Here is a 14267-nt window from a genome sequence, read left to right on the forward strand (position 1 = left end):
GGGTTCATTGAGAACATGGTTGTTGTTCAATAATAACATTATTCCTCAAAAATACAACTTGCCTAATAATTCTGCACTCCCTGTAGGTTCACATTAGTCCAGTGCTGCAGATGCTTCATTAATGTTTTAAAAGTAATCTTCTATTTAAAAAAAATCTTGTTACACTATCATTTGATCCAGTTTCCACGCCTCTTGCTGCACATGGGAATATAAGCTTGGAGGTTTGGTAATTAACCTCTATATCTCACAGTATCTCAGTAATTAGTGACACCCTGTTACTGTGAGGGCAGAATCACGGTGGTTCTTTCAGAGGTAATTAATCTCACTGAAATAAAACACGTAGCAGAGCATCACCTGATGTGCATGACGAGCAGCTTCGGGCTCCTCTAATTTTATAAAGTTTATGGTCTAACTGAACACCAGCAGGCACTGATTAGGTTTCAATGGGAAGTGTTGCCTGTCTAAGATCCAGTGTATCATACACCCAGAATCAGTAATCAGCAGAGTTGTGTTGCTTCTGAGGCATACCTTTCTTTATAAAATTAAAAAAACTAAATTCACAAAGTGTTGCATGACCAATCGCTCTGTGGCTCATGGCTGCTTTCGTCTAGTCATAGTCTGTAAATGGGATCTGGCAAAATGCTTTAACACAAGCAGCTTAAATTCAGCCAACGGTAATCAGGCAGTCACCTGATTTTCCCTAACACTGCAAACTTACCTGGCAAGTTATTCTCACAGACGTTAAATCTTGCACAAAAATGATTGAAACTGTGTCCATTGTCTTTCCGTATACACACAAACGCAGTGATTACACACACCCACATCTCTTTCTGTTATTTAAATCTTATTATTTGAACTGTTCTCCCTTAGAAATAAAACAAAAAAACAAAAAAGGTAGGGGGGAAATGTTAAAAAAAAAAAAAAAAAAGCAGACTAAAAAAAAATGTTTGATACTTAATAAAACTTTTATTACAATATATGTATCAAGAACAAAATCTGTCAGGTACAAACAGCACAAAGGAATGTCAGAACTCACATCTCGGCTGGTGAGGGGATCGTTGGCTACACTGACCTCATCAGGTCGCCTTTAAACTCTGCGGTCGCTAAAACCACAAAGCGTTCAGCAGTAGGGACAGGTAGAAGTTTCAACTTCTTAAATCTCACTGTACCAATAAATTCGCTCACTGCTCCTGTCACATGATTTCACTTTACACCGAGGACGACACACGTGAAGGACTAAATGCATTTAGTTAAGTGAAAGCACCAAAGAGGCCTCGCGCCTCATTTGTCTGGCGTATGGGGAAGACTATAAAAGGTTCTGGATCACAGTTTAATTCATATCAAAAGGAGCTTAACCACACTCGAAGGCAGTTGAACATACTGAGAAAAGCACAAATGGATGAAACGCTGCCCTAAAATTTATCATAATTTTTTTATGGGTTGAGAATCGCATGCACATGAGCGGGTTAACATCAATACTGAGCAGGACAGGTTCCATTTAATGGCAAGCATGTATGGTGAACTCATAAATTGTTAAATAATGTTTTCTCCTGACAGGAATAACATTGAAACAGTCATGTAACAATGGAATAAAAGAGGTTTTTCAGCTACGTCTGCTACTACAGTTCTCTCTTTCAATGACACTCCTTCACAGAGCATGTGTTAGCATGTGCTCCGACAGACGCTTCAGCACTAAAGTCTTCGCATAGAAGCAGCAATACTTTGGTTTTCTGAACAGCAAACAAAAGGAAAAAAAAAAAGAACTATCTCCCAATATAAAATATGCAAGCATTTTAAAATATTGGTCATATGACTTCATTTCAGTAAAAGATTTCTTCTAAAGTGGTACAATTAAAAAAAAAAAAAAAAAAAAAAAATGGAACCGTGTGTGAATATATAAATGTAACACTGTTGAATATACTTTACTGTATGCATTTAATAAAATAAAAAAAAAAGACTCCAGATCCCATGTGGAGCTGAAATTACAAAAATAATAATAATAAAATAGTGGCAAGCAAGAGGAGTCATGACCAGGCAGCTTTACACCTTTTCCATCTCTCTGGTCAAACTCGAGCAGTGGCTCAAATATCTAATCCGGAAAAAAAAGAAAAGTAAGAATATTAATATTTGGACATCTGAAGAAATCTAGCACGCTGTAAAATAACTGATAATGCGTCTGCAGCAGAATTGCCCTCGGGTCTCCACAGGTCTGCCTCTTACCATCAGTTTCACACATGTTGGCCTTCTCCCTCTCCGTCTCCTTGTTTCTGCATCTGGGCCTGCATCTTGGCAATCATCTCCTGCATTCGCCTCAGCTGAACGACACAGAACATCAAAAGGTGTGAATCAGGACACTCTCATGGCTGCGACTTTGAAGTGACATAAGGCATTTTGGGGGGGGGGGGGGTTTCTATAGAGTCTATCATATAATATTGTTTGTTGTTTCTGCAAGGTTGTCTACTTATTTGTTTTAAACTGGACCTTGGTGCACACCCTCACTCCATCCCCTGTCTGAAATATGCCGTTTCATCTCCTCTCCCTTTAAAACCTGCCTCCTTGTTCGCAACAGTCAACAAATCTTCTGACTGGCTGCCCGTCACAAACACAAGCAATAAATGTGCCTCATCTTTATCTTGGCCCAAAAACTTTCTTTAGGAAACCTAAACAACACATTTCTTTGAAAACAACGCTTGTAGTCTAGTGTCTGAAATATCTCACCTCAGCCTCCTTCTCCTGCAGGATCATATCCTTGTCCATTTCCTCCGGCTCAGGTCCCTTTCTGCTTTACAGACACAACTATAGTTACTGCAATGCTGTGCGCTGCAAAAATCAATGACTTAATTATGCAGGACACAATTAAAAAGATAATCATTAAAGCAAATACACAACTGGAGACAGGTTATAAATGCTCTTGTAGTGATTTTTGAAGCATGATTATTTAGTCAGCAGAGAAACTGTGTTTTCTCTGCATGAGAGAGTGTTGCCATTTTAAGCAGCGTTAAGCAAACACGACAAAAGCCACACTGAGGAAGTAGAAAAGCGGTTAGTTTTGTTTGCAGTAGGGCTGCCACAAACGATTATTTTGATAGTCGACTAGTCACCGATTATTTTTGCGATTAGTCGACTAATCAGATCATCATCCATTGGACGTACAGCTTATTGCACCAGCAGCATCTGGTCTTATATAACTATCATTAGCTTACAGCTTGAAGTGTTTGTGCTAACTAAAAATAAAGACAAGATGGTAGTTTGCAAATTTCATTAAAAATTAATAGATTGTTTCGGTGAAGTTTAATAAACTCCTTGCTTTCTAAAATATAACAGGACACCGGAGTATATTCTCCAGCGTCTCACACTTCTGATAATCAGCTGTCTGCTTGACAGTTTTAGCTGTGCAAAAACTATAACTTTAATCTCAGCCAAACCAATTTACTCAGGAACAAATAAAATACTAAAGAAAGCCAAACAATAACATTTTTAAGTTATCTAAGTGACTTATATATATATGTTTAACCTGACTAGCGAAAGACGGCGGTGGGTTTGAAAACGATTTGCCGGGAGTCCGATGTTCTCACGGCTCTAGTTAGCCTTGCCCCCGCCTAGCTAACGAGCTAGTGGGTAACAGACGTCTCCGAAAACGTCGGAGCGCTTTTGAAAATATGCGGTGTCTAGATAAACTGAGCAGATATTTGAGGTTTACACAGCTACATTCTCGCCTGAAAATATGTTAAACGTTTATTTTGTGACCCAGAAAGAATAATAAGAGTAAAGTTAAAACTAACTAGCTGCCGCCATTGTTGACAGCTGCGCTATGAATTCTGGGACACAGCTTCTTCTTCTTAGGGGTTTAACGGCAGCTGGCATCCTTGTACATGCAGTGCTGCCATCTTCTGTTTCAGTCCGTTATTACACTCTTAAATCCTACTACTCATTCCTGCGTCCTTTGTGATCTTACAAAGCTTCAAACGATGCGTCGACTGTTAAATTAGTCGTCGACGATTTTAATAGTCGACATAATCGTGACTAGTCGACTAATCGTGGCAGCCCTAGTTTGCAGGGACAAGGTTTGTCAGAGAAGAGTTGGCAGCTACAACAAATAACTACACAGAGGTGAAAGCATGAAGATTCAAGAGAGAAGCAGTGGGTGCAAAGGTCAGGGGAAGAGCAGGACCTCCCCCAAACTAAGAAAATCCAAAAATAAAACAGTACCTCCATCAGTCCACTCACTGGGAATAAGGCAATTCAACACCAAACACCATCTTTGGACAGATGGCACGGCAAATATGAAGACAGTAAAACCACTCCCTTATTCTGTGTTGCCTTTAGAAGAAAAGTCTAAAAACAGTCCTTTGGGTCAACGTTAGGGGTTAAATAATGAGCTACCCACACTATGTTAAATGCTACACACACAGTAATCTTGTTTCTAACCTGCACAGATTTGCTACACACAAGATAAAACAACCCACTAAAGCAAACAGCACTAAATTCACCTCCAACTACCTCTGCTACAGTCTGTTACAGTTCACATGCAAAAATCACGGGTTAGAGTTACTGTACTACAGAACTGATACTGGAAAAAAGGAAATGAATGACCGGACTACCCAATGAACAGGAATAACTCTTTATTTTTCCTTTTCTGGTTGGTTTAGCTGGGTTTTGTTAAGTTTCACCTCGTGTGTGTGTGTGTTTTTTCCACAATACTGGATGTAAATGTATACACAGCTCAGAGATTTGCTGTTTGAGGAGGGGGAGGTGCAGAAAAGCAAGCAGACAGGGAAGTACGTACGCAGGAGACATAGGCAGAATGTAACCATGGGAGGACAACCTGCCACCCCGTTTGAGGCGCTCCGAACGGAAGTTCTCATAGTGCAGGTCCTGGGTTACTTCCTGGAGATCCTGCATGTGGGTTCTGTGGGATTGAGGAAAAGTCAAACAATAAACAGATTTGCAGAGAGCTCAGGCACCGCCATACTCCCTCCAAAGGCAGGCGGAGGCCGTCTGGTTACAGCAGTTTCAAAATGTGACTACGTTATCTACACAGTTTTGTCAACTCACAAACTTCACCACTCACATCAGCATGATCCGCAGTTTGAGGAAATCATTGTGCTCCGGGTTCTCCACCTCCACCACTCCCCAAGGGTACAGACGACCTCTGACCTTTTTCCCTTTGGCCTCAATCTGCTGGTTGGAACCTACCACTGCAAATGGGATGCTAGCCTGGAGAAGAGGAGCAGTAGCTCATATTTATCATGTTTCAACCACACACCATGGATAATTATGATACTTAAAACCAATCCCTAAATTGATAGTTGGAAGTTTAACAAAAGCAGAGCTGTCCCAAACGAGTACCAAAGCTTCTAAAGTGAATAATCAAAGCTTCACAAGATGACCAGGAGAGTAGGATTGGGTTGTCTACCACCTCACCCTAACTAACCAACCAACTAAACCAGCAAATCCTGCATTTATGACATATAAACTTACTGTTTTTACAAAAAAATTAATATTTGTTGGAAAGGGCTGTCTGATAGCTTTCCTCTTTGCTTTTGTGGTCTTCACCGGGTAACACACTGAACCTTGACCCAGAGTTTATTTTGATGCATTTGTTTGTAAGCACACGTGCCATCTCACAAGTTGACTCACAGAAAACACTGAGATAGAAACTGTGTTTTGTTCAAATCTCCCATCGCTATTTGCGTAGGAAGAAGACAGAAAGAAACCTTTCTCCAAGGTTGAAATCGTGCACAGATAATGAAGTCAGTACCTTGAGGATCCTCGTCTGCTCTTTAAAATCTTCATCTTCATCTGACTCAGCATCGGGAAGATGGTAGATTTTGATGCCATGCTCGTCGATCTCATCGAGAATCTTGATAACACGAGAGTGTAAAACAACAGTTATTGGCAGTTATGTTAAACTGATGATGATCTTCTGCTTTCTTTTGATTCCAGACACGAGATAACGATCCTCAGAAACATTTCTCAGGATCAGCTGATACAGTAGTACCTGCAATATTCTGATGCACCCGATGGATAAAGCAGTGAGTATGATAACATGATACTGTAACTACTCTTCAAGTCAGGAAATGGAAAAAGTCCCCGAACAATGGGTAACTCTGGCGTCCTCACCCTGCGCTTGAGCCTCTCCCTCTCTCTGAGGGTGAGTGTGTCGGCCTTAGCGATGACAGGAACCACATTGACCTTGTTGTGAATGGCCTTCATGAACTGGACGTCAAGTGGTTTCATGCTTGGAGGGACAGGAAACAGAGGGTCAACGAGAGACAAAGAATCTGCGTGAACAGAGGACCTTCACTGTAATGACTTAGGCCTATACAGTATTTGTGCAAGCGGGCATAGCAGGACACACCCGTGGCCGAGTGGGGAGATGAAATAGAAGCAGCAGTGAACTCTATTGTCAACAATGTGTCTACGATTTAGGCCGCTCTCGTCGTGGAGGTAGCGCTCAAACTGGTCATCAATGTAGCTGATAATGGTGCTGAAACTGGATGGACAAAAAAAGAAAAAGTTAGAAATTATACTGAGCAAAAGCAACCACAAAGCCTGGCTAATAATAGATTCTCTCCTATCCTTAAGATTTCTACAGTGTTATTTTGAGCCATCTAACGTTAGTGGGTCATCACCACTCACAGATCACAGGAATAAGATAGCAATTCAAATCCAAAAATACCTCATCTACTCATCAGCCTCCACCCTACAATGATTTCTCACCAGTCTTGGCTGTTGATGGCGTCTCCGTATCCTGGTGTGTCAACCACAGTGAGGCGGAGCTTCACTCCTCGCTCCTCGATTTCTACAGTGGATGCCTCGATCTGAACTGTCCTTTCTATTTTTTCTACGAGAGGGAAAGATCAAATGTAGGTTTCTCAAACTGCTTCACAAAAAATTAATCATCAATGTGTTTTCAGCGTGTAAATGTGTGTGTGTTTTACCTGCTGCTCCAGGAATGACTCTCTCAGGGTACAGGTCAGTGAGGAAGAGGCTGTTGATCAAGGTGGATTTTCCAAGTCCAGATTCACCTTTAGATAACAGGAAGGTAAAGCTGTCACAAGTAAATGAGGGCTGCATAATGGTTAAATGGTTAATGGCCTGTATTTGTATAGCGCATTACTAGTCCCTATGGCCCCCAAAGCGCTTTACACAACCAGTCATCCACCCATTCATTCACACACTGGTGATGGCAAGCTACATTGTAGCCACAGCCACCCTGGGGCGCACTGACAGAGGCGAGGCTGCCGGACACTGGCGCCACCGGGCCCTCTGACCACCACGGCCCGTAATTATTAGCATTAACACAATGCTAATAATTACAAATGCACAGTCAGGCTCTGGTTAGTGCAAGGGCTCGTCTAATGCAGAGCTCAGTTTCAACCAAAAGAACAAAGACGTCCTCAGTGCGCCGCAGGAAACGCAGTGTGTAACACACACTGCATCTCACACAAGATAGAAATACGCATCAACCAAACTCTAAATCTGACTTCAGCATTAATCTTTCCCCAGCCGTCAGGTGGCTGAAACCTTGTCAGAAGCTGGGAAGGATACGAGTTTGTTCATGAGTTAAGGGTAAGAACCTCAATTTGACCAGAGAGGTTACACAAAAGAGACCTGACATTCAAAAGCCAAATAGAAATCTACAGAATTCCAAATTTAGCAGGCTGAACAGGAAACATGACACCAATTGTGTGGTGAAATTTCCATTTTCTTTATGACGTTTCAAATTCAGGGTCAGGTGGAAGCTGGAGCCTATCCCAGCTGTTATGGGGAACAGGCAAGGTACACCCTGGACAGGTATCCAGTCTATCACAGGGGAAAGGACTGATGTGATTCTAAAACTATATTAGTCCAGCTCTTTAATAAAATAAACAAAGGGTAAACAAACTGTATTTAATGAGAATGACGTTATTTGAATGCTTCAGTCGATATAATTTATGAATGAACTACACATCAGTATCAATGTCTTTACAGGACAAAACTTAAACCATGCATCCAAATACCAATAGTAGGTGTTCCTCAAGTGAAAGACAATAGTAACTCAGTCTGATAATCAGGCCAAGAAAAACCTCCTGCACACCACACAAACATCTGATCTGATCTGCCGCATCGCTTCAGTCTAACACTCTGCCTGCTGTCTGGAAAAAAAGATTCAAAGCAACCGTAAAGACAAGAAACTACTGTTTAAGTTTCTTGGTTACATCCAGCTAAAAACAGAAGTTGAGCACAGACACAGAGTCTTAAACAGCTGCTACTGCTGCTCTCGCCAGGCTGTGACAAAAGATTTACTGAGGTCTTCTTTAGTGGCAATTTGCCAGGAGGTCTTGTAAGGGAGCAAACTGACATATTTATTATGCACACTGCAAGTTCAAGTGCATGTGGGAAAGGAAGAGACTACAGAGATCAATGCCTTTCATTTTCATTGCAACATTATTATTTCTATACGTGGAGAAGAGCAGCATCTAGCCGCTCGTCCAGGAAAACACTGATTTAATTTAATAACGGGGGGGGGTTTAAACAGAGGGTATATTACTGCATTACAAGAACCAGCAGGCCTCGCTGTCCACTGTTTGAATGGGTCCCTGGAGGCACACAGGCTACATTCCTCTCTGGTTTATTTTAAAGAAGAAGGATGAGCAGTGTTGAGGGGAGCTTCGACCCTCCCCCATTCCCAGCAAGCACAGGGGTTCACCCAGTCACAGGAACCAGAGTAAGAGTTTACACTGCTGCCAACATCAGCTGAGCAGCTTTACCGATGACTACGTCTGCGCAGAAAAAAAAACTTCATGCACAGTAAGACAGTCAAGTGCACGCCTACGAATTATAGAACACAAAACAACCGGTGTGCTCGTGACACACAAACGAAAAAAGCTACGGAAGTCAAAAAGAGCTCAGACTGCAAAAACTGCATATTGTTCAAGCGAGCATCCAAGATCCCAACATGAATTTAACCCAATAACATGAGCGAAAAAAGACAAAATGCATTCCACAAAGTGGCCGTGTTTACTCTAGCTTTAACATTCTTATCACTGAGATACATGATCATTTTCCAGACTAAATAAAAAAACAGCGTCACGTCACAGCAAGAAGAAAAATGTGGTGGGAAAAGCATTAGCGCACTCACCTACAACCATAAGGGTGAACTCAAAGCCCTTTTTTACAGATTTTCGATGAACCTGATTAGGCAGGTTGGCGAATCCAACATACCCCGGGGTCTCGGGGTTTGAGAACTGCCCCTGCTGTAGCGAAAAGGGAGGAAAAGTAAAAAGAAAGGAGTGTAAAATGATTATTACTTCTGATTAAACTGAGCAGGATAAATGTGAGGCGACAGCTAATTATATGCGAGCGAGCTTAAATCACTGAGCAGGCTTGACTGTGACGGGGTTATTTAAGAGGCTATTTCCAAAAGATCTCGCACCACCCCATTCATCCAGCATTTTCTACACGCAGCTCATCAAAAGGAAGCCATTTACCAATCCCTGCAGCTAGCCAGGCTGCAAAGCAGCACCTTCTTTATTCAGTTTATAAGGTGGACAAAGCCTCCATTCCTTGTCCTTTCAGGAAGAAGGTCAAGATGAGCGAGCTTGATAAGCAGTGTGTTTTTACACTGCCCTTAGCCCTTTCAGTACAAAGAAAACTGCATGAGTGAGTCATGAGGATAATGAGCAGCACGCAGACAATGTACCCATTAACAGGACGGTAATATCAATGCCTAAAAAACAAGAAGTTTCAACTCAGTGGGCATATTGTGTTTCCTTTTCACTACCATTAAAGCTACTGCAATGGAGTAGGCAGTCACTGAAGTACAGGCAGGAATCTAGTATTACAGCATGCCTATTGGTTCAGATAGAAAAACTGGTTGGTTTGTTTGTTTGATATGATTTACCTTCATTTTGTCAGCTTGAGACATGTTTTCCTCCTTGTTTAGGCTGAAAGAGAAGACAAAAAACAGACAGATATAAACCAACCAACACAAAAAAATCTTTTCTCACCCTTCTTCTAAAATGGGGGTTGGACTCATGCAGTCACATACTCAGAGGCTTCAGAGTATGAGAGACAGGAAGTCTGTTTTTTGCTCGGAGTGGCTTGTGAGAGTGATGTGTCTCACCACAGAAAAAACTGCTTTCCTGCTCTAGGTGTCTGCATTACAGCTGCATCCCACTACAGCTCTATGATCTGAGGGAAGAGATGAAGCTTAAGCCTTCAAACCCAACCTTTCTGTAATTACCATCACATCGGTCTCTTTTGCTAGTTGTGTTGTAGGCTGTTGTATGTTATTCGAAACCCCCTGAATAAACTGAAACTGTGAGAAACACACCCACAGTACGAGGGAGAAGACGGTTTCTCTGCATATAACCGAGCATTTCTTTTCCGGTTAATTAACTAAATATGTTTCCGAGGTAGTTTAGTTCAGTTAGCATTACAAGTCAGCTGATTTTCCGATTTTCTAAATGTGACTGATATTACTTAATAAACCAGCTTCGGGTATTTTAAAATTTTGCGATAGCGGTAACAAACCTCCCGGTTATCGACGGTCAATTGAACGCTGTTTAACAAGCTAGCAGCAAGAGCTAGCAGCTCGGGACACTGTTAAGCTAAGCTTTAATTACTATTAACTAGCCGGGCAGGAAATCAAATAAGCTAATGTTAGCTTCGTCGTTTTAACAGCGACGGCGCCGACACACTCGGTGATAAATAACTGGTTAAATGCTGAAAAGTACACGGTTACCTTGCAGAGTAGATGGAAGTACAGGGAGCGATGAGCAGCAGACTTGGCGGACACCTCAAATTCTTCAGATTCCGCTGCAGCAGCTTCCTTTAGCACACAGACCACAATGCACTGGGCGAGAGGAGCGCAGCAGGCTCAGCCCTCAGCCGAGCCACTGAGACTGCTAACTAACTAAAACTAGGTGTCAAAAAGGTAAATCAAAAAAAAACTAGACTTTAGAAAATATAGATAAATAAAAATAATAAAAACAGAGAGGAAGATTATTTTGTGTTTGTCAATATAGTTAAGTCATTGCTGCAGATGTTCAGTAAGAATAGGTTAATAAAAGACTTACCTGATCTATTTTTTTTTTAATTTTGCCCTTGAAAAATGTCCTCTATGATATAATAACAGGATTAAACTAACATTCGTATTAATGAAAACTACGGTGAATGTTTAACATGTTCAGACTTATAGAAACTAAACTGGAAAAAATAAACAGATTCTAACGAAAACTTAATTGAACCGAAAACACTGAAGTCTGAAACTGACAAAAAAAGAAAGAAAAAAAGACTTTGCCCCTGTGAGTCAGCAGGAGCCTGTGTCATGTACAAGATCGGCCATTAGAAGTGCATTATAAAAGATAAAAGCCCATCAGACAGAGCATGGGGGTTATTAACAGACTAGACTCCCAAAGGGGATATAATAAGTAGGAGCTACCCTGAATTATTAATATAGTCCAGTCTGTGATGCAGCTCAGATTGAGCCTTTATGGTAAGTTCAACATAGGGAAGTCTTTTTCTTCTTCCACCTGCACATATTGGGTGTCACCATACAGCTGATCATCTGCCTCCAGCTCACCCTATCTCTAGACTTCACTTATGTCACACCAATGTCTGCAGGTCCTCCTTCACTACACTCATGAACTGAGGCCTTTTGTCCGCTATACCTACTATTCCTCCTCTCCACTTGTCCAAACCATCCAAAGTTAATAAATCCAACGTAAATAAATTATAAAATATTTTACATTTTGTGAAACATCTACAATTTCATTAGCTGAGGTTTCATGAAGGTGGAAGATCTTGTGAGAGACAGGCTTTGTAGCAAGATATATTTTTGTGATGTTTTCAGATATTTATTCTTTCACACTCTAGTTCTCCCCCAATGGGGAGCAGCTTCAAGGAATCAGCATAACTTCTAGTTATTCCCACCGATGTTAATAATGGGATTAATATGCCGCTATTGTCTGCCCATCTCCTTATCTCAGTTATGTTACCTAACAGCAGACCCTCTAGACTGAGGAGACTGGGTAATGTAGGTTATTTTGAAGATAGGGGTGTAAACTGAGAAACATTTCCATGTGTCAGCCTGTTTCAAATACTTGTCATTGCTGGTATGTTTTCCTCAATGATGCCAAACTAATGCAATGCAGCTGTTGCACAACTGAGTCAGAAACTCCTGTTATTAGATAGTGTTGAGAGAGATCGCGTTAAACAATGCTGATTGTCCTTGTAAGGGAATCAGTAAATAATGAAAGTTATAAGCAGACTTTATATGGCACTACAATCAATTACTCATTAATACCAGTCCCTGCTTGCAGAGCTGTCTGAATAACACTGGAATGTAGCTTAAAAATGTAAACAATCACAGTCAAGCTGGGACAATCCTGATCTTTTTCTTCTGAACAAAATGGCTTTCACATAAATAACTGTTGTCTGATTTATCTATCTGAGTTGTCTAACTTCTCTATCTACAGTTACAGGCTGAGAGGATCTGATAGCACTTTGGGTGTTTGGGTAAAGCCTGGGTGCACTCTCAGGGGGAAGGGTCACATTTCTATACCGACGATTCCTAAACTGTTCCTATAAACAGTGAAGCACACCGATCATAGGTTCAAGAGGAAAACATCGCCGATTATCTTGTGTCAGTTTGCTTCAAAAGGAGGCTTCTCACTAGTCACAACATAAAGTCTTTGCAGCACATGTAAGGCTATCATGAAATATGCGAGAATCATATCCTGCATATCCTGCTTACAAATGGGGATTCGTTACATTTTTTTGACAGAATTTTACAGCCTGATGCAGTCACGCACTGATATCTTTAATGGAAGACTCCATATTACATCTCGTTTATGGAACCTTTGAGAAAAAGAAAAAAGAGAGATCACGGTTTGATGAAAATGATGTGATAGCTCTAATTGCACATTTCTGCAAATGTCCAGGATCATGTCAAAGTCATATTGCCCATTCCAGCACACAGCTACAGCTACACCAGTTCATGTTAAATGTAGAACAAAAATGCACCGATGGCTTCCGTAATGAAGTTCAATTAAGTCATACCTAATCAATGATGTGTCAAATCCAATTAATTATGACTTTGGTAGCTGGACATGCTTGTGGGTCACCGAGCTAAAGTAACGTTACCTAACAGGAACTAGTTCTTACATGAATGTTAAGCAAAGGTTACATGTTACATGCTAGATAGTGAATTTATAGAACGTTTGGTAAAAACCAAGTTTGACAACTGTGATTGTTAAATTTTATAAATTATACTTCTTCCGTCCTCTGCATGCGGCTCGTTGGTCTAGGGGTATGATTCTCGCTTTGGGTGCGAGAGGTCCCGGGTTCAAATCCCGGACGAGCCCACTGTTTTTGTGCCGTAAATCACAATTATTTTTGACGCACCATTCCACAGTTTCTTACAGACGTGTATTACGTTAAACTTTTGGTTTTTAATAATGTTCTAAAGTAACTGATATTAGTAATAAGGCTTTTTCTCAAAAGACACGGGCTGTGTGTGTGTACGTTCCTGAGTCTCCTATCACTCAGCGATATACTGATCTCTTGTGGATTACTGCGAGTACTGCAGGTAGGTGTGCCGAATACTGTTTTTGAAAACATTTCTCAAACATCATTTAGAAAATTTAATGTCATGAATACACATTTGAACCAAATTTAGATGAAATATATTTTAAATGCCTTCCTGGTTAAAATAAATAAACAAACAAAGGTAGTTTAGAAAACATTCATGTGGATTGAAGGCTGTCTTTCTGTATTCAGCCAGTAGTAGCAGCTTATCAAACCTTACATTGTGCCAACACCTCAGCTCTCCCCTTTTTAATGTAACCCAAGAAAGCCACTCCTCTGCTTAGGCTGAGTCCAGGAGACATCTTGGGAAATACCAGCCTGTTTCCCTTTCTGTAACAGCACTCACATCATCGCTACAGAAACTACACTATTTCCATTATTTCTATAAGCTCCTTAGTGGCAGCTCAGTCTGTCATATATATTGGCTTCATAAGATGAGGCGTCTTATGAAGTTTTTTAAAAATATATTTCATGTGCTTGTTTCCTCGACTCGACAACATGGCAAAAAGCTAAAGTTCTGCTTTGGATAAGAATAAAAGTTCCTGTGAGAGAGTGCAAACAAGAGAAATCCATGTAACGAGCCACAGCTTCTCTTTTCTCAGCATCATGTTTTTTCAGTGGAAAACAAACTTCATAGCAGAATCTGAGACAAACAGGGAAACAAATTCTTCTCTGGTTTTTGGTCACAT

The 14267-nt window shown here is 40.9% G+C and overlaps 1 protein-coding gene and 1 non-coding gene across 3 annotated transcripts; one reads left to right on the forward strand and one right to left on the reverse strand.

The window, feature by feature from the left end:
- Positions 1 to 946: 946 nt before the first annotated feature.
- On the reverse strand, positions 947 to 10867 carry septin2 (septin 2). Of its 2 annotated transcripts, none has more exons than XM_005720986.1 (13): positions 10733 to 10867; positions 9890 to 9932; positions 9128 to 9242; positions 6945 to 7031; positions 6724 to 6847; positions 6362 to 6496; positions 6124 to 6241; positions 5762 to 5863; positions 5072 to 5217; positions 4826 to 4909; positions 2719 to 2779; positions 2221 to 2315; positions 947 to 2089 (listed from the first exon to the last, which is right to left on the reverse strand). In XM_005720986.1, exons 2-12 carry the CDS (start codon positions 9911 to 9913, stop codon positions 2229 to 2231), a joined length of 1083 nt encoding a protein of 360 aa, XP_005721043.1. In that variant the 5' UTR covers positions 9914 to 9932; positions 10733 to 10867; the 3' UTR covers positions 947 to 2089; positions 2221 to 2228. The 2 variants fall into 2 exon arrangements, with proteins under 2 accessions (XP_005721043.1, XP_005721041.1); XM_005720984.1 differs by having other exon boundaries at positions 4787 to 4909.
- A 2416-nt stretch (positions 10868 to 13283) lies between these two features.
- trnap-ugg (transfer RNA proline (anticodon UGG)) lies at positions 13284 to 13355 on the forward strand. Its single transcript has one exon. It is a non-coding gene; the product is annotated as a tRNA-Pro (tRNA).
- Positions 13356 to 14267: the final 912 nt, after the last annotated feature.

Source organism: Pundamilia nyererei, unplaced genomic scaffold (genome assembly GCF_000239375.1).
Source record: "Pundamilia nyererei isolate P.nyererei 1_Seehausen unplaced genomic scaffold, PunNye1.0 scaffold00004, whole genome shotgun sequence".
In the NCBI taxonomy this organism is placed as follows: domain Eukaryota; kingdom Metazoa; phylum Chordata; class Actinopteri; order Cichliformes; family Cichlidae; genus Pundamilia; species Pundamilia nyererei.

Coding starts and splice junctions, on each gene's coding strand:
- septin2 (XM_005720984.1), bottom strand. CDS start 9,913: ATGTCTCAAGCTGACAAAATGAAG. Junction 5,864..6,123: donor GGGAGAGGCTCAAGCGCAGG/GTGAGGACGCCA, acceptor CGTGTTATCAAG/ATTCTCGATGAGATCGACGA. Junction 2,316..2,718: donor TGCAGGAGAAGGAGGCTGAG/GTGAGATATTTC, acceptor TGTGTCGTTCAG/CTGAGGCGAATGCAGGAGAT.